At 40.1% G+C, this 26576-nt stretch overlaps 2 protein-coding genes across 8 annotated transcripts in view; one reads left to right on the top strand and one right to left on the bottom strand.

The window, feature by feature from the left end:
* AP4S1 (adaptor related protein complex 4 subunit sigma 1) overlaps nt 1–1760 on the bottom strand; it is a 48898-nt gene extending 47138 nt beyond the window's left edge. For all 5 annotated transcript variants that reach the window (XM_034648518.1, XM_011224045.3, XM_019798952.2 and 2 more), the window contains exon 1: nt 1618–1760. The gene's annotated coding sequence lies outside the window, so the exon portion shown is untranslated. The remainder of the gene's footprint in view (nt 1–1617) is intronic.
* Nucleotides 990–26576, top strand: part of STRN3 (striatin 3) — a 96917-nt gene continuing 71330 nt past the window's right edge. For 2 of the 3 annotated variants that reach the window (XR_004622181.1, XM_011224044.3), the window contains exon 1: nt 990–1500. Coding sequence is in view for 2 of the 3 variants with exons in the window: in XM_011224044.3 (XP_011222346.2) it covers nt 1219–1500 (282 nt within the window). In the remaining variant the exon portion in view is untranslated. The remainder of the gene's footprint in view (nt 1501–26576) is intronic. The other variant, XM_034648516.1, reaches the window with a different exon arrangement.

The following is a 26576-nucleotide window of genomic DNA, read 5'->3' as shown; positions in this document are numbered from 1 at the left end:
TTCATTCAAACATTTAATAGCCCAGGAAAACATCTTTGCAGCTGTTCATCTGGTATTTTACGTTGTATTCACGATGTTTTTATATTTCCATCAAAAGATTCTGCAATGAATCCTATTAGTGAGCCCATTCATTCTAAAACACCGAATTGTTAGTCTAACAAGCCTCCTTCAAATTATCTCTTTCGCACCATTCTCAAGATCTAAAGTTTTTCACTATCCCTTCTCCCAAGAAAAAAAAGAAAACATTCACTCCTGTCCCCCCTCCCCCAAACAACCCAACCCTGAATAGAAAAGAAAACAGGAGGCAAAGTGGAACAAGTTGCGACCCGCGATCGGGATCACAGAATTAGGACCAAAGTTCGGGCTTGAAACGGAGATCGGCAATCAGTCACCAATGTCCGGAAGGATCCGGGCTGTCTGCCATAAAGAGAACATCCCAAAAGCCTCAGGAATTGACTGGTGCTAAGAAACCAGCGAAAGAGCGAGTGACAAGCAAAGAAAGAGGCCCGACCCTTTGGGACATCCTGAAACACGCAAGGAATGCCAAAGAAACTTCAGGAATTCGGGACCGGCTACGGCCGGCCGGAGCGCCCAGCCAGGTTAAAACAGCTCAGAAGGCAGGCATGCCGCCGAGACCCTTGGGTGGGGAACGGTGTTCGAGGGGTTGGTGACTGAGCGAGAGGAACTGATTGTTGGGAGCACGAGGCCGACTGGCCCCCAAAAGTTAGAGTCGGTGGGCCACGGTCCAGTACCCGCAGCAAGACATCCGGAGCAAGTCTGAAGGAGAGCCTAGGGGCGGGGCCAGAGCTCCTACCCCGCCCCAAGCGCCTTGAGTCCTCAATACGCCTGCGTATGGTGAGGCCGCACTCTATTTGGCTGCTAGGCGTGCGGTGGCAGCGGCGTTCTCTACCCGGCATGCTGCGCGGGAGTGACGGCTCTACGTCTATCCCCTTCCCAACCCTGCCCCCTCTTCCCCCCTCCCCGCCGCGGCCCCCCCCTTTCCCTAAAGTGAGTGAGTGAGACGGNAGATGGAGGAGCGACTGTAATGGCGGCGGGGCAGCTCCCTGCTCTGACCCACGGCAAGCATACAGCAACGACCCCCTCCTCGCCCCTCTCTCAGCCGGCTTCCGCCCCGCCGCTAGCGCCGGGCCACCCTCCCCGGCCCTTACCCCAGCCGTCGGCTTCTCGCCCTGCGCCCCGGCCGGGGCCCCACACACAATGGACGAGCTCGCCGGAGGCGGTGGTGGAGGCCCGGGGATGGCGGCCCCTCCAAGGCAGCAGCAGGGACCTGGGGGGAACATGAGCCTTTCGCCAGGGGGGAATGGAGCGGCGAGCGGCGGAGGTCCTCCAGCCGCCGAGGGAACGGGTCCCGCGGCAGGCCCGGAGCTGTCCCGGCCGCAACAGTACACTATCCCGGGGATCCTGCACTACATCCAGCACGAGTGGGCTCGGTTCGAGATGGAGCGGGCGCACTGGGAGGTGGAGCGGGCAGAACTGCAGGTACTCGCTGGGGTTGGTGTGCGGGACGGCTGCGGCGGCGGGGTTCCCAGCCGGGGGGGTGGGGCCGGGACTCCTCTCTGTCGGAGCCCCGGGCCTTGAGGGCCAAGGGGAACCTACCTGTGCAGCTCGGGGGGACGATAGTCCTGCCTACGGTTCTGGCGACGGCTCTTCCGAGAGCCCCTTCCCCCTTTCCCGCAGAACCTTGTTCCCAACCCTTACTAGCTGCGCGGTGCTGGCTTCCTTGGGGCAGCCATTTTGACTTTTAGTATGGCGTCTGCGGGGGCTCCTCTGGAGGCGGCCTGTCGGGCCTCCGGGGCTTGGGGCTAAACTCCTCTCTGTGGGAGAGTCTGGCGTAGGGTTATTGGGCATTAAGCTTGCTTTTAATTGTGGCTGTTGAAATGGAGAGCCCGAGGAGAGGGTTTGTTTTGGGATGAGCATTTTATACCTTTTCCCTCATCACCCCCCTATCCGATTTGGCATTTTTGGCCCCCTCTCTCAGAGTTGGTACGCACTTGCCCCTTGACAGCCACGCTTCTTTCCAGGGCTGCTACCAAGCATAATGTCTTGCTGTTCACTTACGAAGTTTTCATTTCCTACCGCCAACTTTAAGTACCTTCTTACCTGGGATGCTGCCTTACTCACTTAGGGTTCTCTTTCAGTTAGTTCTTCCTAAGCGACTGACTCATCAGTGTTTCTCTAAATTGAATTTTCTTTTTAGAGTACCCTTCACCGGGCCTCCAGCCCCTTCTTTATACCTAAAAAGCCAAACCAGAGTATCTGTGCTGTGTTTATGAAACGACTAAGGAAAGATTTAATATTAGCTTGAAGTAAAATGTACTTGTCTCACGTTACTGACTCACGCGGGGGAAGCAAAGTTAAATATCCTCAGAACCCTTCATAATTGGGCCTTATTTGATATTTTTAAGGTGAAACTTTGATAGGCTGGTTTACCTAACTTTTGGAAGGTGTTGGTAGTTGAAGAGCTCATGTCTTGGATTTCAGAATGGCTACATCTTTTTAAGAGAATTGTTCAACTCTGGGGTATTTGTGTTTATTTTTAAATCCCTTTCCAGGGCAAATTTAGGCTTAGAAGAAAAGAGCATGCATCCAAATAGTGTCGCACCTGTTCTTCAGACTGGTATATATTTAGAATGTAAGCAGTAGTAATCGCTGATATATATACATGTCATGTATGCCTACGGTGAGAAGTTTGGAAAATACAGTGTGGCAAGAAGGAAGATTGGATTAATTTAATTTAGAAAGGGGGTCTTCAAACAAATATATATACTTTAATTTTGAATTAGTAAACTTTTATTTGATTCTACAAAGTTGGTGAAGCTAAACTTTTAAAAAGTAAAGGATGTTTATGTATCTTGACACTTTATATAAAGTCTTCAAAAAAATTAATTATAAATTAACACCTGTTAGTCTATTCAGTGTTTTAGAATTGTGCTTTGATATACTATTGGACTTTTATTTTTTAATTTTTTAAATTGCTTAAAAAGTTTATTTATGAGAGAGAGAGCGAGCATGAGCAGAGCAAAGGGAGAGGGAGAAGCAGACTCCCCGCTGAGCAGGCAGTTGGAGGCGGGACTCGATTCCAAGACTCTAGGATCATGACCTGAGCCAAAGGCAGATCAGGTGCCCCACTATTGGACTTTTACAAATATAACTTTCAAAAAGCTTGTATCAGAATTGTCTTTTGTTTCTTTTAACTTGTGTATAGTCTGGTTTAAAATATCTGGGATTTATAGAGTTCTGATAAACAATTTTTTACTACACCATGTTGCAAACTTAATATTCTGTGTGAATGAAGATAGTAAGGCGATTATTTTTAAAAATTTCATTTGCAAATGCACTGAGTAATACCTCACCATCCCTTGGATATAGTGTCTATGACCTTTGCACTGTTGTATGAAAGCTTGGATTTTTTTTTCCTGCGCTAGAGGATGAGACGTTTATTTTGCCCTGTAAGCACCTGAAAGCTTGGATTTTAACACTTTGCAGGGTAACAATGCATTAGTCATTTATAAGCTTCACTTATCTAAGTATCTGAGAAAATGTCTTGTGTCTAAATTAAAATCTGTACATTAATGAGGCCTATATGTCTGCCTTAGTCCCTTCTTCCCCTTTTAGTTCTCTCTTTGCCAGTAAGTGAAATCTTTTAAGGAAGATTCCTTTTGCTTGTTTGCTTTCCAGTTGATCTGCTATTGGCATATTAGTTCTGATAAAGCCGTTCTAAGCTTTTTTTGTTTGCTCATTTTTAACAAGTTCTACAGTGTTTCCAGACGCTTAACTTTTTTCCAGGGATTTTCATTATTTCACGCTGATTCTTTTGAAATGGAATGTTCATGATTCTGTTTGTATGTTTTTGTTCTACATATTTCTCTAAAATGTTTTATTGGGTTACTTAATAGGGTTTCAGGTTTGTTTCTGGAATATTGTATTTGCTTTAGGTACCTTCAGTCTTTAGTAAGATTGCTTGTGAGATGCACATTTAAAAATGATGTGTCAAGGGGCGCCTGGCTGACTCAGTTTGTAGAGCATGCAGCTCTTTATCTCCATGTTGTAATTTCGAACCCCACATTGGGTGTAGAGGTTACTTAAAAAATAAAATCTTGGGGCGCCTGGGTGGCACAGCGGTTAAGCGTCTGCCTTCGGCTCAGGGCGTGATCCTGGCGTTATGGGATCTAGCCCCAACATCAGGCTCCTCTGCTGTGAGCCTGCTTCTTCCTCTCCCACTCCCCCTGCTTGTGTTCCCTCTCTCTCTGGCTGTCTCTATCTCTGTCAAATAAATAAATAAAATCTTTAAAAAAAAAAATAAAAAAATAAAAAAAAAATAAAATCTTAAGGAAAATATATGTGTCAAATAAAAAATTTATTAGGGTTTAAGTGAAGTGTCAGTGGATTTTAACTGTAAAGTTAAAGTTATTTTTAAGAATAACAGAAATAAGAGAGCTTAAATATTGTATACAGCCTTGGGTCACTGTTGATGTGTAGATGAACAGTGATTCAAAAATATTTAATATTAGAACTATTCAATAATGAATATGAAGAGGTTAGGATATACCCAATTTTGATGTAAAATTTCAATATGGAATCCTATTTTCCCTGTCTTTGGAAAGGATTTTGTTTTATTTTTTTATTTTAAGTAGGCTTCACACGCAACTTGGGGCTTGAACTCCTGACCCTGAGATCAAGAGTTGCATGCTCTATCAACTGAACCAGCCAGATGCCCCTGGAAAGGATTTTAAATTGGAATTTTGCAGTATGATTCTGTTCTCTGTAAAAGGAATTTTGGCTAAAGGTCTGTCTTAGAAACTTGTAACTAAACCAGAGGATCATGATTTAATGCTCTTTTATCTTTATGATGTTAACTTACCTGGGGCTCAGGTAAAGCTTCAGTAGTCAGGCTCTAGGACAATGATTCCTAAATGAGAAAACTAGTCAGAATCACTTGTAAAACTTTTAAAAGTATGCAGACCTCTGCCTCATCCTCCAGAGATTTGGATTAATTTGGTCTAGGACTTGGAAAAAATGGACTGTTTATGGGATTTTGGCAATTCATGTTATATAAAAATTATAATTGCCTTTTAGTCAGCACTACAACCTTACGAGGTAGGTATCATTCCTATTTTACAGATGAGGAGATAAACTTAGGTGAAATAACTTTGCCAAGGTCATTCATCTATGAAAGTGTTGCAGCTGATATTTGAACCCCAGTTTGTCTGAATCCAAAGCTTGTGATCTTATTACCGTTCTTGTAACCATTGTATTATATTGTTGTCTTACCATTTTTTAATAGAAACGGAATCTGACTTGTAATTTGTCTACCATTATGTGGCATACTAGTACCTTGCAACAAAGTTTTTGAGCCCCCATTGGGTGCCAGGTCTAGTTTACGTATATTGCAAATACGTTCTTACGGTTTTCTCTGTAGTGGTATGCACTTAGCGTGTACACAAAATGCTTGTTTGTCAACTATAAAAATATGACATAGATATTACATAGAAAATGTAGTACAGGAGTTTGTATTCTAAAATTATTAATTGAACAAATGTAAAAATTTTAATTAGTGTTTGTGTTTGTACACTCTGGCATACTGATTTGTCATAACATGACAGATGTTGCCATCTAAAGACCTTGATAATTCACTTAAGCATAACTTGATTTCTTCATTTTTAAAAGGGAAAACTAGGGGCGCCTGGGTGGCACAGCGGTTAAGCGTCTGCCTTCACGCTCAGGGCGTGATCCCAGCGTTCTGGGATCGAGCCCCACATCAGGCTCCTCTGCTGTGAGCCTGCTTCTTCCTCTCCCACTACCCCTGCTTGTGTTCCCTCTCTCGCTGGCTGTCTCTATCTCTATCGAATAAATAAATAAAATCTTTAAAAAAAAAAAAAGAGGGAAAACTAACAGTTTACTGTGCACTATTACAACATTTTTATAAATCTATGAAATTACAAACGTAAGAACAGTGTGGTAATTTTTTTGTAAGGTGCTCCCTTTATTCTAACAGTTTTTGCTTTCATAAATTTTTGCTGATATGCAGTTCCTTGTTTCAAATGATGGTTGACAGCAGAGAGAAAAAAAAGTTTATTTGACAGAATTACAGAGGCCACAACCTAATGTCACTTTCTCTATTTCTTTTTGAAGTCCTTGCAAACAAAAAGTCTAGGGACCACTAATCTGGAATTGTTTCTTCCCCTTTTTACCCCTTAACCCTGCTCCATAGTCTTCTTGCCCTACTCTCTCCTTAAACCCATCTGAACACCTTGTAGGGTATTGTTTTTTCTGTTGATTGTTGGCCTTCAAATTGCCAAATCTTCTGTTTTGTTTTTTTTTTTTAAGATTTTATTTGAGAGCGAGCGAGCATGAGCAAGGGGAGGGGGAGGGGCAGAGGGAGAAGCAGACTCCCTGCTGAGTAGGGAGCCTGAGCCGTGGGGCTCCACCCCAGGACCCTGGGATCATGACTTGAGCTGGAGACAGATGCTTAACTGACTGAGCCACCCAGGTACCCCATCCTGTGGTTTTTTTACAGACTTTATGCACTCAACCAGCACTTTCTGCTATTAACTATTTCTTCCTCAAAATCCTTTTCTTTGGCTTCCACCGTGTAATTCTCTAGTTTCCCTTGGTCCACTTAACACTTTAGTTCATGTTTCCTCTCCTTTGGTCCCAGTTGCTATTCCCTGGGACTCTTGTTCTCATAGTGTATTCACTGTATGTTTGTTTCATTTGAAATCAGATTGTCAGCTACCACTTAGGTTGGTTTGTTTGTTTGTTTTTTAATTGTTTTTTTTTAAGGGAGGGTAGTGGGGTAGAGGGAGAGGGAGAGAGAGAATCTAAAGCAGGGTCCACACCCATCTCACAATCTTGAGATCGTGACCCCATCTGATGGCGAGAGTCCAATGCTTAACCAGCTCAGCCACCCAGGAGTCCACCACTTAGGTCTTATAAATATATAACATTTTTTTTGGTTACTCTTTGCTAAGTATTCCAGTGCTTCAGTATTAACTACTTTAATCCTAAAACAACCCAGTGAGGTTGGCACAGTAGGTTTATTTTCTTGTTGGCTTTTGGGGTTTTTCTGGCAGGCACTAGAATATTGGGGCCCAGAGATTAAATAATTGGCCCAAGATTATCCAACTAGCGTGCAGCAGAGCTTTGATTTAAACCTGGACAGGCTGCCTTTAGAAGCCATGTTCTTACCACTACTAGATTTTTGGTTATCAAATGTCTCATATTTCTAATTTTCTATTTAACTTTTTATTTTGAATTCAATAAATTCATTTTTCAGTTCATCTCAAATGCTTGCTTCTCCCTCCCCCCACAGAATACACTTAACCTACTTATTTTCCTTTTTCCCTGTTATTGTTAACGTTTATCACCATCCTTCCCATCATTAGATGCTAGAGATAACAGTGGGTCTTACTCCTACATGTATCGAGTCTAAGTTTTATAGATTCTAGTATAATTATTCAGGGAATGTATTTGAGTGTTACTTTGTGCTAGGCACTGGGTATATAATGATGTATGAAGTAAGGACCTTTGCCCTCATAGAGCTTGTAGTCTTGAAATTATAAAATGGTATAAATCAGAAATTAACTAGATAAATGGTGATAGGAAACCTATGTAGGTAACGGATTTTCAGATAAATAGGCAGTATTTATTGAGCATTTTCTGTCTGCCAAGAATTTAAATTCATACTGTGTTAGCTTATCTAATTCTCATAAAGCCCCTGGGAGTAAGAATACTTTCAGATCTGAAGTGTGAATACCTAATCATAGGTATTGCAGTTAGAAGGTACATCATCAGCAGAAGTTCTAAAGGAGGAAAGAGCTTTGTTGAAATGTGTGAACTGGACTATAGTGATTCAAGGGGCTATCAAATATAGATAAGGCCTCAGTATGTTAAAATATATACACATATTTTTAAAGATTTATTTATCTATTTTGGGAGAGACCATCTCAAGCAGACACCATGCTGAACATGAAGCCTGATGTGAAGTCTATCCCATGACCCTGAGATCATGACCTCAGCTGAAACCAAGAGTTGGACACCCAACCAACTTCACGACCCAGGCGCCCCTAAAATATACTTTAATTCAGTGATTAATATTTTGGGATTATAGTCTCCTTTGCATATACACTGAAAACTGTGGAGCCTCTTTTAGTTTAAAAAGAAAATGGGTGAGTAAAAAATTTTGCATAGAATGTTCCTGAACCCTGATAACCACTGACCTCAGGAAGTCACCCTGATTTAATTTGTGTTTTTCATTTCTTTACTACTGCTGTCTTCTTTCAGGGTGCTCCTGCCTGAATTCTCTGGAGTAATCTAACAGTTTCCCTCCATCCATACTGCTGTCTTAACAGTTTATTCTCTGTGTTGTAAATATGATTATGTTGCATATACCCTCTAATTTTTTATTATGGAGAGTTTTAAATATATACGAAAATATTACAGTATCTGTGACCTCCTACAAACTTGTCACTCATCTTAACTCATGCCTGGTGTTTTATTTTACTTTATACTGCTATCCACTCCTCCCCTATCTATTCTTTAGAAGCAAATCGCAGTCATATAATTTCATCCATGAATATTTCAGTATATATCTAAAAGATAAGGACTTTAAAAGATAACTACACACCATAATTTGATTGGAACCTTCTCCATCTTTTCCTTGCCCCCTTTTTAAAATTTTTTTTAAGAAATCAAGTCTTTGGTCTTATAAAGGTTTCCAGATTTCTGCGTTTTGCAAAGTCCTTTCCAGTGGTATAGTTTAATATGTATTTTGTTTGTTTTTCCTATAACTTGGTTAGTTGAATCTAGGGGCTTGATGAGAATTGGTTTATTTTCTTTTTGGGGGTGAGGGCGGGAGAGGGCAAGACTATTTCACACATGTTGAGGCTTTCCACAAGAAGGCACAGACAGTTGATTATGTTTTGTGATGTTAGCAAGCTGTTGTTAGTGCTCAGGAACATTCTGTCATTGGGGCCACCCTTAGTTTTTAAAAAACTTGTTAAGAAATTGAGAGAGAATTCACATAACATAAAATTCACCCTTTATGGGGTGTACATTTTTGTGGGTTTTAGTATATGTTATGTTGTATACACTGTTTTGTAGTCATCATCAGGATCTAATTTCAGAATGTTTTCATCACCCCACGAGGAAACTGCACCTATTAGCAGTCGCAGTCTCCCCATCACCTCTCTCCCCCCATTCCTTGGCAGCCACTACTTTCTGTCTCTATAGGTTTGCCTGTTTTGGACATTGCATGTAAATGGACTCATACAATGTATGGCTTTTTATGACTTTCACTTAAAATAATGTTTTCAAAAGGTTCATGTTATAGCATGTAATAGTACCTTATTCCTTTTTATGGTTGAGTGGAGGTACCAGATTTTGTCCATCAGTTGGTGGACACTTGGGTGTTTCTTCTTTTTGGCTATTATGAATAATGCTGCTTTTACCATTTGTGCCCAAGTTTTTGTGTGAACTTAGGTTTTCTACTCTCCTGGGTATATACCTAGGAGTGGCATTGCTGGGTCATGTTCAACTTTTTGAGGAATTTTATGCTTAACTTTTTGAGGAACTACCGAACTGTTTTCCAAAGTGACTGCACCATTTTACTTTCCTACTGGCAATGCAGGAGGGTTCCACCCTTACTTTTTTTTTTCCCCCCAACTTTGAAATGTACTTTTATTATTAATTTTTTTTTTTACAAAATGCTTTTTCTTTGAATTTATTTAATTTTCTTCTGATTCCAGATTGCGTTTTCTCCCTCTACTCTCCCCTTGACTTTTTTTTAATTTTTATTTTTTTAAATTATTTTTATTTATTTATTTTTTAAGATTTTATTTATTTATTTGACAAACCGTGAGAGAGGGAACACAAGCAGGGAATGGAAGAGGGAGAAGCAGGCTTCCCACTGAGCAGAGAGCCCGACTTGGGGCTTGATCCCAGGACTCTGGGATCATGATCTGAGCTGAAGGCAGATGCTTAATGACTGAGCCACCCAGGTGCCTCGACTGTTCTTTTTAAAGATTTTATTTATTTATTTGAGAGAGAAAGAGAAGGGAGAGAGTCAGAGGGAGAAGAAGGCTCCCCACTGAGCAAGGAGCCCCATGTGGAACTTGATCCCAGGACTGTGGGATCATGACTTGAGCAGAAGGCAGACACTTAACCAAAGAGCCACCCAGGAGTCCCTTTTTACTGATTTCTTTAAAAACTGAAAAATACCCTCTCTTACTTAAGATTTTATGATTAAAGTTTTTGTTTTGTGGTTGCATTGTTACTTTTTTTTGGGTAAGTTTTCATATTAGTTTTTAATGTTTATTGTTGAAATAATGAATTTATATGAAAATTTATAAGAATGCCTAAGATAGTGACTTTTTTTTGCTAATTTTATTCTGCCTGTGACAAAACTGCTATCTTTTTGGTTGTGTATCATTTCAGAACTTTTCCTGTTTTTTTTGTTTTCTTTTCAGGAATTTTAAGTAATCTCTACACCCAATGTGGGGCTCAGACTTAAAGCCCCGAGAACAAGAGTCACATGCACTCCCGACTGAGCCATCCAGGTGCCCCCAGAACTTTTTCAACATGTGCAACATATACAACAGTGATTCTCACCTAGGGGGCAGTTTTGCTCCCATGGGACATTTGGCAGTGTCTGGAGACATTTTTGGTTATCACAGCCAGAGGCGGGGCTATTATTGACATCTAGTGGATAGAGGTCAGAGATGTTAAACATGCACAGGGTAGTCGTCTACCCTCCCCAATAAAAAAATTATCCAGTCCATATGTCAGTAATGCTGGGGTTAGAAACTGATACACAATTTACTATGTGTATGTATTTATATAGATCATCTCCTGTCCATTCATGTTCAATGCCTAGAAAAATGCCTGGTAGTTATATAATTGTTGAGTGAACATATTAATAGAATAAACTCATACTAAAATTTATCATAAATATTGTACCATTTCAGTATATATAAATCTAATGTTATATTTATGAAATACTGTCATTTCTCAAATTAATTTTGCTGAGAAACATCTAAAATACTAGAATGCTTAGGACCAAATTAGTTTGGCCTCTACCCATCCTGTCTCTCAAGTCCAGCTTTCCAGAAGCAACCACTATCAACTCTTTTGATACTTCCTTTTTTTAAATAATAGAAATATACGATCGCCTGACAATATTTTATATTATCTTTTTTTTTTTTTAAAGATTTTATTTATTCGACAGAGAGAGAGACAGCCAGCGAGAGAGGGAACACAAGCAGGGGGAGTGGGAGAGGAAGAAACAGGCTCATAGCGGAGGAGCCTGATGTGGGGCTCGATCCCAGAACGCCAGGATCACGCCCTGAGCCGAAGGCAGACACCCAACCGCTGTGCCACCCAGGCGCCCCTATATTATCTTTTAACTTAATACACCTCTTCTGTCTCCTTTCACCATATTAAATGTAATAAAATTACTTAAATAATTAGATTTTAATCAGGTGAATACTGTGAATACTTCCTCTTCTCTGTACTTGTTTTGTTTTTCTTGGAGTTATTTGCTTCCTCTTTTTATGTACTTTGTTTTCTGTGTATTTATTGCTATTTTTCCAAAAGGTCTTGGTAAGCTGTCAAGGTTTTCAGATTCAATGAGAGCGCATCATACTATCTATCTACCAGTTCTGCTGCTTGAGAGAGAGGCATGGGGAGACTGTCAGTCCTCTTGCTCTGATCTAGACTTGTTCTTAAGACTGGTTACAGAGTGATTATTCTAAAGCTTCTGTGGGCTATTGTGTTTGTTACAAAGTTACTATTTTGAAACTTCTGTCCACTATTCTCCAGTTGGGAGTCTCCCTTCCCCCTCCCCCTTTTTTTTCTAGATCCCATTCCAAACTCTGCTTGGCTTAGTTCTTGCTTTTGCAGAAATGTTCTCTAATTGCTTCCTGAAAAGTTACATAGGAGGTAAATTTTAGGGACCTGTGTCTTTTAAAAATGTCACACTTCATTGGTAGTTTGACTTAGAGTAAGTTTCTATCAACATTTTGAGGGTGTTTTCTTGTCTTTGAACTTCAGTGTTGCTTTTGAAGAATTTGATGCTGTTCTTAATCTGGATTCTGTTTTATGTATGATTTGAATGCTTTTCTAGGTATCTTTGGTTTATCCTGGTGTTACTAAATTTCATGGAAGTGCCTATTGTGTCAGGCACTGAGAATTCGTTCACTCTATAGTCAAGTATTTCTCAATAGAGGGCACTGTAGGCCTGTAGGTAGTTACTATTTTTGTGTTAGACTGTGTTGTGCTTGTAGGAATTTAAGCACCCAGGCTCCCAGATACGAAATGCCAATATAACCCATTAGTTATTGGGACAGCTAATTGTTCCTGACATTTTTAAACACCCTCCTAGGGGGCAGCAATACTAATCTTTTTTGAGAAGTGTTATTTTAGTCCCGCGTCATCAGGGCACGTTTTCTATTGATGATGGAACATGCTGACTTAAAATTTTTCTTCTGTCTCCTGTTTTTCTTTTCCTTTGGTTTATTTTCTGAGATATTTTCTTCAACTATATTTTTCAGTCCTATTATCTTAAATTTGTAAGAAGCATTTTCTTGCTTTGAATTTTTTTTTTTTCTTGAAGAGAGAGACACCACAAGCAGGGGGAGCAGCAGGCAGAGGGAGAAGCAGGCTCCCTGCCGAGCAAGGAGCCTGATGCAGGACTCAACCCAGGACCCTGAGGTCATGACCTGAGCCGAAGGCAGACACTTAACCAACTGAGCCACCCAGGCGTCCCTGAACTTTTTTTAAAGGATTTTATTTGTTTGAGAGAGAGAGAGAGAGAGAGAGATTGAGAGAATGAGTGGGAGGAGGGGCAGAGGGAGAAGCCAGCTCCCTACAGAGCAGGGAGCCTGATGCAGGATTCAATCCTAGGATCCTGGGATCATGACCTGAGCTGAAGACATACGCTTAATCCACTGAGCCACCCAAGTGCCCTCTTGTTTGAATTTTTTAAAAGAGTGATATTCTGTTTTTGTTTAATGGATTTTTTTTTTTTTTAGCATAGTGGAGTTTCTGTTTTTCTTTTGCTGTCCCCCTTTATTGCCTTGTACTTTCCTCAAATACTGGTGACCATTAGGATTACCTATGCATGCTCAAGAGTGAGATACAGTAAGACTAGATGGTAGCTATGAGATATTTTTTACCCCTTAAAAGTTATTTTTATTACCATTCTTTAGAAAGGCCTACCTAATATTTATTTTTAAAAGTCATTGATAATGGCTTTTAATCTGCTTTAGCCTTCCCATAGGTTTGTTTTCTTAAATCTTTGTTTGTAATTGGTTCTCTGAGCTTGTAATTCTCTGAATTCTCCAAATAGCTTCCTGTGCAGACTTCAAATGGTCTCAGATGTTCATCATTGTAATTTTCTGAAATTTTAGCTATGCGAAAGTAGAATTTATCATTCTTGTGCTACATTTTGTTTTAAGCCTACTCGTAGGATAATATTTTATCTTTGCTGAACTTTTTTGGAATCAGGTTTTCTTTAAGTCTTCTGTCAGTTCCTTACAGCATTCTCTTATATCCTGTATTTTCCATTATTATATGGTCACTTTCTCCCTAGATTTTTATTATTTCCACTTTACCATTCTTACATAAACTTTAGGTCCTTTAGTTATTCCTTTAGCAATGCTATATCTTTCTGGTTTGTCATGTCTTTGTACTCCGTATTGTTGTTCTCACTGTTTCTGGGGTCCTTAAATCCTAGTTTTTGCATATTAGGTTTAATCAATTAATTTAAGATTTTATTTATTTATTTGACAGAGAGAGAGAGAGCAGAAGAGCACAGGCAGGGGGAGAGGCAGAGGCAGAGGGGGAAGCAGGCTCCCTGCTGAGCAGGGAGCCCAATGTGGAGCTTGATCCTAGGACCCTGGGATCATGACCTGAGCGGAAGGCACTCAATTGACTGAGCCACCCAGGTGCCCCTATTTGTTTATTTAAAAGAGCTTATTTATTTATTTGACAGAAAGTGAGAGAGCACAAGCAGGGAGAGAGGGAGAAGCAGGCTCCCCGCTGAGCAGGGTGCCCAATGAGGGGCTCGATCCCAGGTCCTGGGGATCATGACTTGAGCTAAAGGCAGATGCTTAACTGACTGAGCCACCCAGGTGCCCCGGTTCAGCTTATTTTTTAAAGTCTCCTTCTCGGAGCCAATGGATATTTCAAAGCTTTAGCTTCTGTCATGCTATCTGGTATAAACAAACATATGGCATGGAGTACAGATGATTTAAATTCAGTATCTAAAAAAGTAGTTTTTTTCTTTAAAAGTAACTATATCATTTTTTGCTGTCCTTCAATACATAATATACTATAATTGACTTTTTCCTCCCAATTTTATTTAAAGATGTATTTATTTATTTTAGAGGGGGGGTGTGCGTGTGAGTGGGGGAAGGGCAGAGGGAGAGGAGGAGAGAGAATTTCAAGCAGACTCCATGCTGAGCGCAGAGTCCCACTGGGAGCTTGATCTGACCTAGAGATGATGAGCTGAGCCGAAACCAAGAGTCAGATGCTCAATTGACTGAGCCACCCAGGCACTCCACCCCCTGATTTTAAAAATTGTGATAAAATGCAAATACAGAATTTACCATCTTAGCTATTTTTATGTATACACTTTAGTATTGGGCAACCATCACCACAGTCCATCTCCAGAACTTTTTTCATCTTGTAAAACTGAAACTCTTTACCCATTAAATGATAACTACCCATTCCCCACCCCTGCAGTCTCTGGTAATCCACCTTTTTACCTTCCGTCTCAGTGAATTTGACTACTTTTCATGTAAGTGGAATCATTCAGTATTTGTCTCTTTGTGACTGCTTTATTTAACTCAGTGTTATGTCCTCAAGTTTCATCCATGTAGCATATGTCGAAATTTCCTTCCTTTTTAAGGCTGAGTAATATATTCTGTTGCATATATATGCCACAGTTTGCTTATCCATTTATAGGTTGATGGACACTTGCGTTCCATCTATCTTTTAGCTACTGTAAATGATGCTGCTAAAACATGAGTGTACAAATACATCTTCAAGACTCAGGTTACATTTCTTTTGGTATAACTGATTTTTACTTGGTAATAAAATTGATAAATTCAGGGGCACCTGGGTGGCTTAGTTGGTTAAGCATCTGCCTTCAGCTCGGGTCATGTTCCTGGGGTCCTGGGATCAAGCCCCACATCGGGCTGCTTACTCAGCAGGGAGCCTGATTTTCCCTCTGACTGCTGCTTCCCCTGCTTGCATTTTCTCTCTCTCTGTCAAATAAATAAATAAAATCTTTTAAAAAATTGGTAAATTCAATACTTATCGGTTATAAACTTTTTCATTTGATATAGTGTTCTTTTCAAAATCTGAATTTAAGACGCTTATTTTCTTGTATTGATTTTTTAAAAAGTTTGAATGTTTTTTAAGTTATAAGACTGCATGAATTTTTGTGAACAGTTTTACATGAAATCATGTGACTGTTGATTTAAGGCATCAGTGCCCAAACTTACAAAATTTGAATCTGATACAGAAATTTTCAACAGAAGCATGCAAGGCAGCTAGTTACTGTCTGTAAATGTTCAGCTCTTCCACCTTCCTCTCTAACTCAGCAGATGTCTATACCTCCTACTTAACAGAGAAAATAGAAACCCATCAGATGGGAAGTTCTTTATATTCCTGCTACCAAATCTGCAAATTGTCCATGTGCACACATAGCCCTTCCTCTTAGGCTGCTCTTAAAATGGGAGACATTTCTCATAAGGCTTATTTCTACTGATTGTTCGTTCATTCATTGGCTATTTATTAAGCACCTACTCAATGGGCATGTGTCTGGGAATAAAGCTATAAACAAAATGCAGCTCTTGCCCTATTGAAGCTTAGATTCTATTGGGTAAAGAAAGAAAGGTTGTCAGATGGTGATAAGTGCTATTGAGGTAAGTAAAGCAGAGAAGGGTGATAAGGAATGGATTTGTATACAAGAGATTATTATGTAAACAGGGAAGACCTCACTGCTGAACATTAGATGCCTTTTGTTCCTCTTTTCCTTTATTATTGTGTTCTTTTGTGTTACATATTTTCTGGTGTACCATTTAGTTTAATTATTTTTTTGATGTACCATTTTAACTTGTTCTTTTACTGTAATTTTTTTTTTTAAAGATTTTATTTATTTGAGACAGAGAAAACACGAATGGGGGGACAGAGGAAGAGGCAGAAGCAGACTGCCCCCTGAGCAAGGAGCCTGATGCAGGGCTTGGTACCAGGACCCTGGGATCATGACCTGAGCCAAAGGCAGACGCTTAACCGACTGAACCACTCAGGCTCCCCCTTTACTGTAGATTTTATTTATTTTCTTAGTGGTTATACTGAGGATTATAGTTAACATTTTACCAAGTTTGGATTAATACTAATTTAATTTACAATGATAAAGTTTTGCTTCTATGCAGCTCCATTTCCTTCCTCCTCCTTTGTGTTACTATTACCTTAAAAATTACATTTTTTAAAAAGATTTTATTTATTAGAGAGCACAAGCAGGGGGAGAAGCATAGGGAGGGGGAGAAGCATAGGGTGAGGGAGAAGCAGGCTTCCCGCTGAACAAGGAGCCCGATGTGGGGCTCAGTCCCAGGACCCCGAGAGCATGACCTGAGCTAAAGGCAGATGCTTCACCAACTGAGCCACCCAGGGGCCCCTAAAAATTACATCTTTATCCAAACTCCCAACGCATTTCTAAGTATCTGCTGAATGTGGTCCTCCTTTAAATCACATATGAGGGGGAAAAAAGTTACAAACAAAAAATACACTTACAGTGTTTTTTAGAGTTACCTGAAAAGTTACCTGTACTAATGCTCTGTATTTTTCATATGGATGTGAATTACCAGTTAGTGTCTTCTCATTTTATCCTGAAGGGCTCCTTTAAATATTTTTGTTTTAGGGCCAGTCTACTAGCAACAAGCTTTTTCAGTTTTTGTTTATCAGGAATGTCTTAATTTCTCCTTCAGTTTTTAAGAAGAGCTTTGTTGGATATAGATTCTTGGCTACCGCTCTTTTTCTTTTACCACTGTGAGTATCAGTCCCACTGCCTCCATGGTTTCTCTGAAAAATCACTTGTTAATCTTGTTTGTGATATGTTGCTACTTTCTTGATGTTTTCAAGATATTCCCTTTCTCGCTGGCTGTTGACAGTTTGATTAAGATGTGTGTAGAGCGTGATCTCTTTGAGTTTAGCCTCCTTGAAATTCATTGAGCTGCTTGGATGTGTATATTAATGTTTTTTTTTTTTATTTAATCAAATTGGGAAATGTGGGGACCTTATTCAGATATTCTGTCCTTTTTTCTCTCATCTCTCCATTATGCATTTATTGGTATCCTAATGGTATCCCACAGGTTTCTGAGACTGTTCATTTTTCCTCATTCTTTGTTCTTTTTCTCAGATTGACTTGTTCTTTTTCTCAGATTGACTGATCTCAGTTGAACTGCCTTCTGCCAGCTCATATCTACTGTCGAGCCCCTCTATTGAATTCATTTTAGTTACTGTATTTCTCAAATATGTAATTTCTATTTGGTTGTTTTAAAAAATAGTTTTTGTCTGTTGGCAGTCTCAGTTTGGTGAGACATCATTTTCATATTCTCCTTAAGTTGTTTAGACATGGTTTCCTTTAGTTTTAACATTTAAAATAGTTGTTTTAAAATCTTAGTCTAGTAAGTTCAGTGTCTGTGCTTCCTTAGAGATATAGTTTATATTGACTGCTCGCCCCCACCCCCTGGATTATTTACTGCTGCTATTAATACCATACCATAAAGACTGTATTTTATTGTTGTATGTGGTTACTGTAAGCTAATAGGCAGGCATTTCCTTGGATGCCTGGAACATGTAAGTCTTCCAGTTTTTGCTAAGGGGCTCTATGTGTATGTTACGACATGCCTTCAGCACTAGCCAGGCAGTTTACACCTCTGTTCTAACATTGTTTTTCTGCTTCCAGAGCCTAAAGTTTAGGGCCACAATGTTTGACAATTGCCTCTGATTATTTTTGACCAAAGGCACCCAGAGAAAAGGCTATTTGGACTAGATGAGCTGAGTCAGGTCAAATAAAGACAGCTTTGCTAGAATAGAGTCTTCCAGGGAACCACCAGATATGTCAGATAATGACATTTCTCTGGAAGTGGGACTTTGAAGGAGCTCCAGTCCTGTTCTGGCCCCTCTAGTGGCTGCGAATTTTCATTGTAACTGCAGGCTGTTGGTTTTCATGGCTGCATGGAACTGGGATGTGATGAGAATAGGGCAAATGACAGAGCTGCAGAGCTTGCCAATCTTAACAGAATTCAGCCATATTTGTAGAATAAACACTCCCTAGATTGTTTCAATCCTTTGTAATTTCCACAGTTCTGAAAAAGATGATTCTTAGGACTTTTGTTCTAATTTCTTTTATGAAGGAGAGAATTTCAGAGGTCTTTACTCTGCTGCTCTTACTGGTAAGAGTAACACTAGCACTTAGTAAGGATGTGTAGGTAGGTTCCTTCTCTAAGCTCAGGGGGCTCAAGGGGACCTGAGGATTGAGGATTTTTAGGTTAATCAACCCATATCCCCATCACATTTTTTCAGGGTTCCAGTTCTTTCTCTTTTCCTGTTCATTCCTTAACATTGATATAGCAAACCTGTTCTGAGAGCTGAACTTTCTTTGGAGCTCTGCTATTCGTGACTAAGACCTGGTCTTGCCCCTTAGCCTTCTGTGACCTTTTGCTGCTAGAGATGAGTATCTTTTTATGCTACCAAAGAACCTTCTTTCACATTTAGCTTTTAATTCTCCATTATTCACTTTGACCTCTGGTTACATTTTTCCAAAGGGTTTATTGCCTTTAGTAGCAACAACCTAATTTCATGGTCCTTACAATTACTGTTTTCTTTATATTTCTCAAATGCTTAATACATTGTACCTTATAGTGCAGGGTTTGGCAGACCATGGCTTGCAGGCCAAATCCATTTCTGGGCCTGCCTGTTTTTGTCATACCCCATTTTAAAAAAGTTATAAAATGGAAACAACAAAGAAGAATACAAAATAGTGTCTAGTCCTTTAAAAAAGTTAGCCGACATCTGTATTCCCTTTCACTGGAAAACTACCCAGTTTACCAACAGTGTAAGTTTTAAGGTTCAGTGCTACGTTGTGCAAGGGACTCCCTGTTCTGCTTATCACCAGTGATGGGTTTCTCTGAAGCTGGACAGCTAGGTGATCCAATTCCAAAACTTCACTGTAGAGCCTGCTTTCTTGGACCATTTCTATCACCAGTGGCTGTAAGTTAGTTCTCTGGGGAAACTGAGATGGTGATTTGCATGCAGAAGTTCATTAGGGGATGTTTTTAGGATTGACATCTGTAGAAAGAATGGAAAGGAAGCAGAAGGGGTAAGTTGGGCTGTAATGTACTATCAACAAAAGCCACAGCTGATCCCATGGGAACTCTGAAGCTGGCGTAACTCTCAGAGTTGTCCAGAGTTGTAGGCAGGTGCTACGCCCTTATGCCCCCATTTTATTATTTTTTTAAATTTTTATTTGACAGAGTGCGCACACCCATGCACAAGCTGGGGGAGCTGCAGGCAGAGGGAGAGGGAGAAGCAGGCTCCCCATGGAGCAGGAAACCTGATGTGGGGCTCGATCCCAGGGTCCTGGGATCACGACCTGAGTGGAAGGCAGCTGCCCAACCAACTGAGCCACCCAGGCACCTCTGTGCCCCTGTTTTAATTGATGGAGGCCACTTGGGCAGGCAGCTGTCTTTAGCTGAGGCAATTCCTGAAAAGGCCATGACAGGTGAAGGCTGTTTTCCAGCAGCATTTCCAGCAGCTGTACAAGAAATTGTTCACTTTTTTTTTTTAAAGATTTTTATTTATCAGAGAGAGAGTGCGCAAGCTGGGGAAGGGCAGAGGGAGAGAGAGAGGCAGACTCCCCATTGAGCAGGGAGCCTGATGCTATGGCGCGCAATCCCAGGACCCTGGGATCATGACCTGAGCTGAAGGCAGACACTTAGCCGACTGAGCCACTCAGGCATCCCAGAAATTGTTCACTTCTGAAGGGGAATCTGGGCAGCACATCAGTGTCCACTACATATAGCTTCTTTTTTTTTTTTTTTAATGAGGTAGATTTATTTATTTGAGAGAGCATGGGTGGGAGGAGGAGCAGAGGAAGAGAATCTCAAGGAGACTCCCTGCTGAGTGTGGAGCCCAATGTGAGGCTCAGTCCTAGGACCCTGAGATCATGACCTGAGCCAAAGTCAGTAGTCGGCCGCTTAACGCACTGCCATCTAGGCGCCCCTACAGTTTACACACTTTCTAGTGGGGGGATAAAAATGTGTATAAATCTAAATATGATGAATTGTGTTGAGTACTAGAAGTTTTACTGAGTGAGTCCTTACTCTTGAGAAAATATTTCACTAATTTTAATTTATACTTCTAATAAAACATTATTTGCCATTGTAATTTTCCTTCTAATTATCACCCATCTGGGTATGTCATTAAACCTTCCAGAGGTCTTTTCTTTTTTCTTCTTTCTTCCCTCCTTCTTTCCATACCTGCTAGTTGCCAGACACCTTCTAAATGCCTGGGGTAGTGGCGCCTGGCTGGCTCATTTGGAAGGGCATGCGACTCTTGATCTTGGGGTTATCATTTTGAGCCCCACATTGGGTGTAGAGATTACTTAAGGAAATTAAAAAAAAAAATGCTTGGGATATGACCTAGAACTAAACAGTCAAATATCCCTGCTTTCACAGAACTTAGTTTCTATTGGGTCTGAGGGTGGGAGGAGACAAGTGATAACATATAAATAAGTGATTGAGAAATTATATGAATAAATGATAAAGTATTGTTAGAAAGTGATAAGTATTGTGGTAAGAAAAAGGAAAGTAAGGGATGGGATACAGGGATGTGGAACAGTTTGTGCTTTTTGAAAGGAGAGTTAGGATAGGTTTCATTGAGAAGATGACATTTGAGCAAAGACGTGGTAAGGGAGAGTTAGTTACGTGGTGTAGGAACTCACTACCGTTGTGACTAGTTAGTACAGAGGCCCCAAGAAAAGTAGGTGCTAGATGTGTTGAGAAATTAGTAAGGGTGACCAGTGTGGTTGCGGTAGAGTGAAGTGTAGGGAAGAGTGGTAGGAAGGGAGATCTGAGATGTTTTTTTTAAAAAAAGACCAGGCTATAAGACACTCTTGGCCATGGTAAGGGCTCAGGCTTTCTTTTCTGAGTGAGATGGGCAGCCATTGCAGAGTTTTGAACAAAAGGGTGACATGATCTAACTTTTGTCAGGCAGGAATGCACTGGCAGCTAAGTTGAAAACAGGGTATGTGTGTGTGTAAGTATGTATAAATATCCCCAGTGCTTGGACAAGTACATTGAGCGTGCTAAGTATACTATAAGCTCTATATTTCTCTCTAGCCAGGGACCAAAAGTTGGATTTTAATACTCATTTGTTTTGACTAGTAACAGAGCTGTTTAAAATCTGAAATGTGGAGTAGGAAGACAAATTGTGTGGGAGAAAAAAAAATTATGTATATTTTTACCAATGTGAGAAGAGAGAAGATAAATGAATGTTTTAGAGGGAATGTTCAGATTGATAGCAATATCCTTTTTTTTTTAAGATTTTATTTATTTATTTGAGAGAGAAAAAGAGAGCGTGAGAGAGAGCAAAAGCTGCGGGGAGAGGCAGGGGGAGAAGCAGACCCTCTCCCAATCAGGCAGCCCACTGCGCCTGGATCGATCCCAGGACCCTGGGATCACGACCTGAGCTGAAGGCAGATGTTCAACTGACTGAGCCCCCAGGCCCCCCAATAGCACTATTCTTAATTTTAAAATGTTTTACTTTTAATTGTGGGGAGACTGTAGAAAAGCCTAGAAAAGAAAATGCAAATGACTTATCTCACCATCCAAAGATAATCATATTAACATTTTGGTGTTAGGATATGTATGTGGCAGGTGATATTTTTTATAAATATACAAATACTCAAAAAGATGAGTGATATTTTTAGTATATTTCCCCTGAACTTGAAGTATAACATCCACTTAGTAGAGTGATCTTAAATATACAATTTGGTGAATTTTTACAAATTTATATACCAGTGTAACTACAACTCAAGATGGAGATCAATGTGGAGAATATTACCAGTGCTCCAGATGTGTCTATTTTGTTTTTACTTTGTCAACACTCCCAACCAGAAGTAACTACTAATCTGACTTTCATCATCACAGATTACTTTTGCCTATTTTACATTTTAACATTGCAGTTTTACAGTAAGTACTCTTTGGTGTCCTTTTTTCCCTCAGCATTATATTTTCTATTTCTGTGTTCCTTTTTTCACTAAAATTCTCCACACTATTAAGATTCTTCACCCCCTTTCTTTTTTTTAAGATTTTATTTATTTATTTGAGAGAGAGAAAGAGAGCACAAGACAGGGGAAGGGTCAGAGGGAGAGGGAGAAGCAGATTCTCTGCTGAGCAGGGAGCCTGATGTGGGGCTTGATCCCAGGACCCTGAGATCATGACCTGAGCATAATGCAGACACTTAACCGATTGAGCCACCCATGCGCCCCAAGATTCTTCACCTTCAGAGACATAACCACCTGATACGATTTTAAAAATCTGTAAAAATATGTTGACGAGACACTTGGGGGAATATGAATATGGATTGGCTATTTTTTGTTAAAGATTTATTTATTATTTATTTGAGAGAGAGAGAGTGGGTGGAGGGGCAAAGGAAGAGAATCTCAAGCAGACTCCCTGCTGAGTGGGGAGCCCAGTGCGGGGCTCAGTCTCACAGAGTTCATGACCTGAGCTGAAATTATAGAGTCAGACTTTTAACCAACTGAGCCGCCCAGGCACCCCCGGATTGGCTATTTGATAATAAAAAGAATCGTTGTTAATTTTATTACGTGTGGTAATGGCATTTTGTTCATATAAATGAAATATCCACATTTGTTACCAAAGTACACAAAAATAGTTATGGGTGAAATAAGATATCTGGAAATTGCTTTTTTTTTTTATTTTTTATTTTTTTAAAGATTTTATTTATTTATTTATTTATTCGACAGAGATAGAGACAGCCAGAGAGAGAGGGAACATGAGGAGGGGGAGTGGGAGAGGAAGAAGCAGGCTCATAGCTGAAGAGCCTGATGTGGGGCTCGTTCCCATAATGCCAGGATCACTCCCTGAGCCGAAGGCAGACGCTTAACCGCTGTGCCACCCAGGCGCCCCGGAAATTGCTTTTAAATATATCAGTGGGGAAGTAGGAGGTGAGGTGAAAGAAGGTAATCAAATTTGATAGTCTTTGGATGCTTAGGTGACGGATACAGGGGACCTGTGTGTGTTAGAAAATATAACATAAGGAGCGCCTGGGTGACACAGTTGGTTAAACATCCGACTCTTGGTTTTGGCTCAGGTCGTGATCTTGGGGTCATGAGATCAAGCTCCGCGTCGGGCTCCATGCTCCGCGGCTGAGTCTGCTTAAGACTCTCTCCCTATCCCTCTGCCCCTCTCCGCTACTTTCTCTCTTTCTAGAGTAAATCTTTAAAAAAAAAAAAAAGAAAGAAAGAAAACGTAAACTTTACCATCTTTCTAAGTGTATAGTTCACTGCTATTAAGTGTATTCACATTGTTGTGCAGCCAATGTCCAGAACCTTTTTCATCTTGTAAGACAAACTTTACCTGTTAAACAACAGCATTTCATCTACCCTTCCTCTCAGCCCCTGGCAACCACTATTCTACTTTGTGTTTCTATGAATTTGACTATAGCTACTTCATATAAGTAGAGTCATACGATGTTTTTCTTTTTATGACTGGCTTATTTCTCTTAGAATAATTTTCTCATGGTATATCGATGTTGTAGCAGATGTTAGAATTTCCTTCTTTTAAAGGCTAAATAATATTCCATTGTGTGCATGTACCACAATTTATTCATCTGTGATAGGTGCTTGGGTTGCTTTCACTTCTTGGCTATTATGAGTATGCTGCTCTGAATATGGGTGTGTAAATATCTTTTTGAGATTCTGCTTTCAGTTCTTTTGGATAAATACCTAGAAGTAGAATTGCTAGATCATAATAATCCAATTTTTAGTTTTTTGAGGAACCACCAATCTGTTTTCCTAGTGCCTGCACCATTTTACATTCCCACCAACAGTGTACAAAGTTTCAATTTCTCTATATCTTTGCCAGCACTTGTTATTATTATTTTTTCTTCTTTGCTCTCCCCCCCCCGCCCCGCCTTATTTTAAAGTAGTCATTCTAATAGTTGTGAGGGGATCTCTCATTGTAGCTTGGTTTACATTTCTTTAGTGATTAGTGATGTTGACCATCTTTTCATATGCTAGTTGGCCATTTGTATATCATTTTGGGGGAAATGTCTGTTCACATCGGCCCATTTTTAAATCAGGTCATTTGTTGAGCTTTTTCTGTACTATTATCTCTGATATTGTGTTGGAGAATATTTAAAAGAGATCTTTGTAACTTTTTGTTGTATTATATACATTACAGTATACATCACATGTACTGATATATTCAGATACATATGGTTTTTTAGTGGTATTTTTCTAATAAGCCTTTTTAGGACATGGATTCCAGCTTTATCTCCCTGGTATCTCTTCTCCTTTTCCTTCTCCCCCCCCCCCCACCAGACATACAGAGTTCAAGTCATACTTTGTTTCTTTAAATTCTGGTAAAGTTAGTGTATCCTCTTTCCCCTCAGGCCTTCACACATGCTGTTCTCTCTACATGGAACAGTTCCCCTCCTGTTTGAACCGTTTTCAGTTTAGATTTTAGCTGTTATTTCCTCTGGGAAACCATCTTTGAGCCTGTAAGTATATATTAGTCCTCCTGCTATGTGGTGAACTTCCTTTATCATAATATTTATTAAGCTGCATTGCACAGGCCCGATCTATTTACGGTCTCTCCTATAGCAGGCTATAAGCTCTGTGAGAGTAGGATTGTTTTGGCCTTTTGTACATCACTGTATCCCTAGAGCCATAGGAAGAACTCCGTAAATAATTGCTGCAAGAACGAGCACAAGTACCAATATTTAAACAAATTTTTTTTTAATTTTTTTTAATTTTATTTATTTATGCAACAGAGATAGAGACAGCCAGCGAGAGAGGGAACACAAGCAGGGGGAGTGGGAGAGGAAGAAGCAGGCTCATACCAGAGGAGCCTGATGTGGGGCTCGATCCCATAACGCCGGGATCACGCCCTGAGCCAAAGGCAGACGCTTTAACCGCCGTGCCACCCAGGCGCCCCTAAACAAATTTCTAATATGTGTAGAGCACTCTGGATGATGTAAAGGTGAGCACAAGTTCTTTTATTCAGCAGCTTCAAATGTAATGGGGGAGAAGAAGGTGTCCTCTTTGCCCTCCTTCACCTTACCTTCAATATAATTGCAGGCTGTTAAATTTTTTGAGTTTATTTGTACAAAGATCAATTCAAATTGAGCAACAGCAAACCACAAATTGTTAGGAGGGCTCTGCAGACAGGATTTAGGGGAAACAATTAACAAGGAAGTGGCATTATTTGGAAAAGCCTAGTTGGCTGTTCCTGATTGGTCGTCCCTATGTTTGGATTTCTTAACCTTTAGGGATTATAGGTTTAGGTTTAGGTTTACTTCATGTAGGCTACTAGGGTATTAAAGCCAACTCAATCTAATGGCTTCCTCGTTTAGTTTAACAAGGCCAACCAGTATGGTCATATCTGGTCATAGGCTGATGAAAGTAGAGCCTAGCAATACAGCTAACTTAACCCCAAAGTAGCTGGTTAGTGTCTTCTCTTTCTTATATTATATGAGGTAGAGTAAGTCATAATTGTCGTAATTATCTTAATCCCAGTTACTTCCTTTTCTAGTATTGTCACAGATGGAATCTCCTGTGCAGTGTCAGTTTCAGGCTGACAGTTATGGTCACTTTTTCTGGCACTTTTCTTACAAACTTACAGGTTAAGGAAGGTGTGTCGCCCCCCCCCCCCCCGCCTCCCCCAATACCAAGCTTGTGCTATTTCTTAAGAGTCTTAGTACACCTGAGGACCCTAACACTCTGGTTTGCTGTCACATTACCTCTGTTTAGCTCCTTGGATTGTTGAGCCAGGATTTTTCATTTTTTGAAATACGTGCAGGAGTCTCTCCTACATTTGTAGTCTCTTGTCCTGTCTCAGGTCCACATTTCTGAATTGGAATGACATAGATGCTCTTATATTCTCTGGGCTTTATTTCTGTTTCTTGATATAGCTTATCATTATTGTCATCATTAAGTCTATAATTGCACAGAATTCATTTCCTTTATTAATCTTACTCTTTAGAATCTAGACATTTAAAAAGAGAAAATTTATATTCCATCCCAGTTTTTAGTTTTTTTACAATTTATATGCTTTAATTTTGTTTTACTGTGGCTCAGCAAATTTGTACTTTGTATTGTATATATCTGTTTAGTAAATGTATTTGGTAAAACTAAGAGTAAATAACTAAAAATATGTTGTGGTGCTAGCAAAAATATGCATAGCTCATTAAATGTAGGAATTGGCATAAATAGCATAGAAAAATTAATGGCTAGAGCAGCT

This window comes from Ailuropoda melanoleuca, chromosome 20, assembly GCF_002007445.2.
Source record: "Ailuropoda melanoleuca isolate Jingjing chromosome 20, ASM200744v2, whole genome shotgun sequence".
In the NCBI taxonomy this organism is placed as follows: Eukaryota; Metazoa; Chordata; class Mammalia; order Carnivora; family Ursidae; genus Ailuropoda; species Ailuropoda melanoleuca.
The sequence above is the reverse complement of the archived record's forward strand: the minus strand, read 5'-3'. Positions and strand labels throughout refer to the sequence as shown.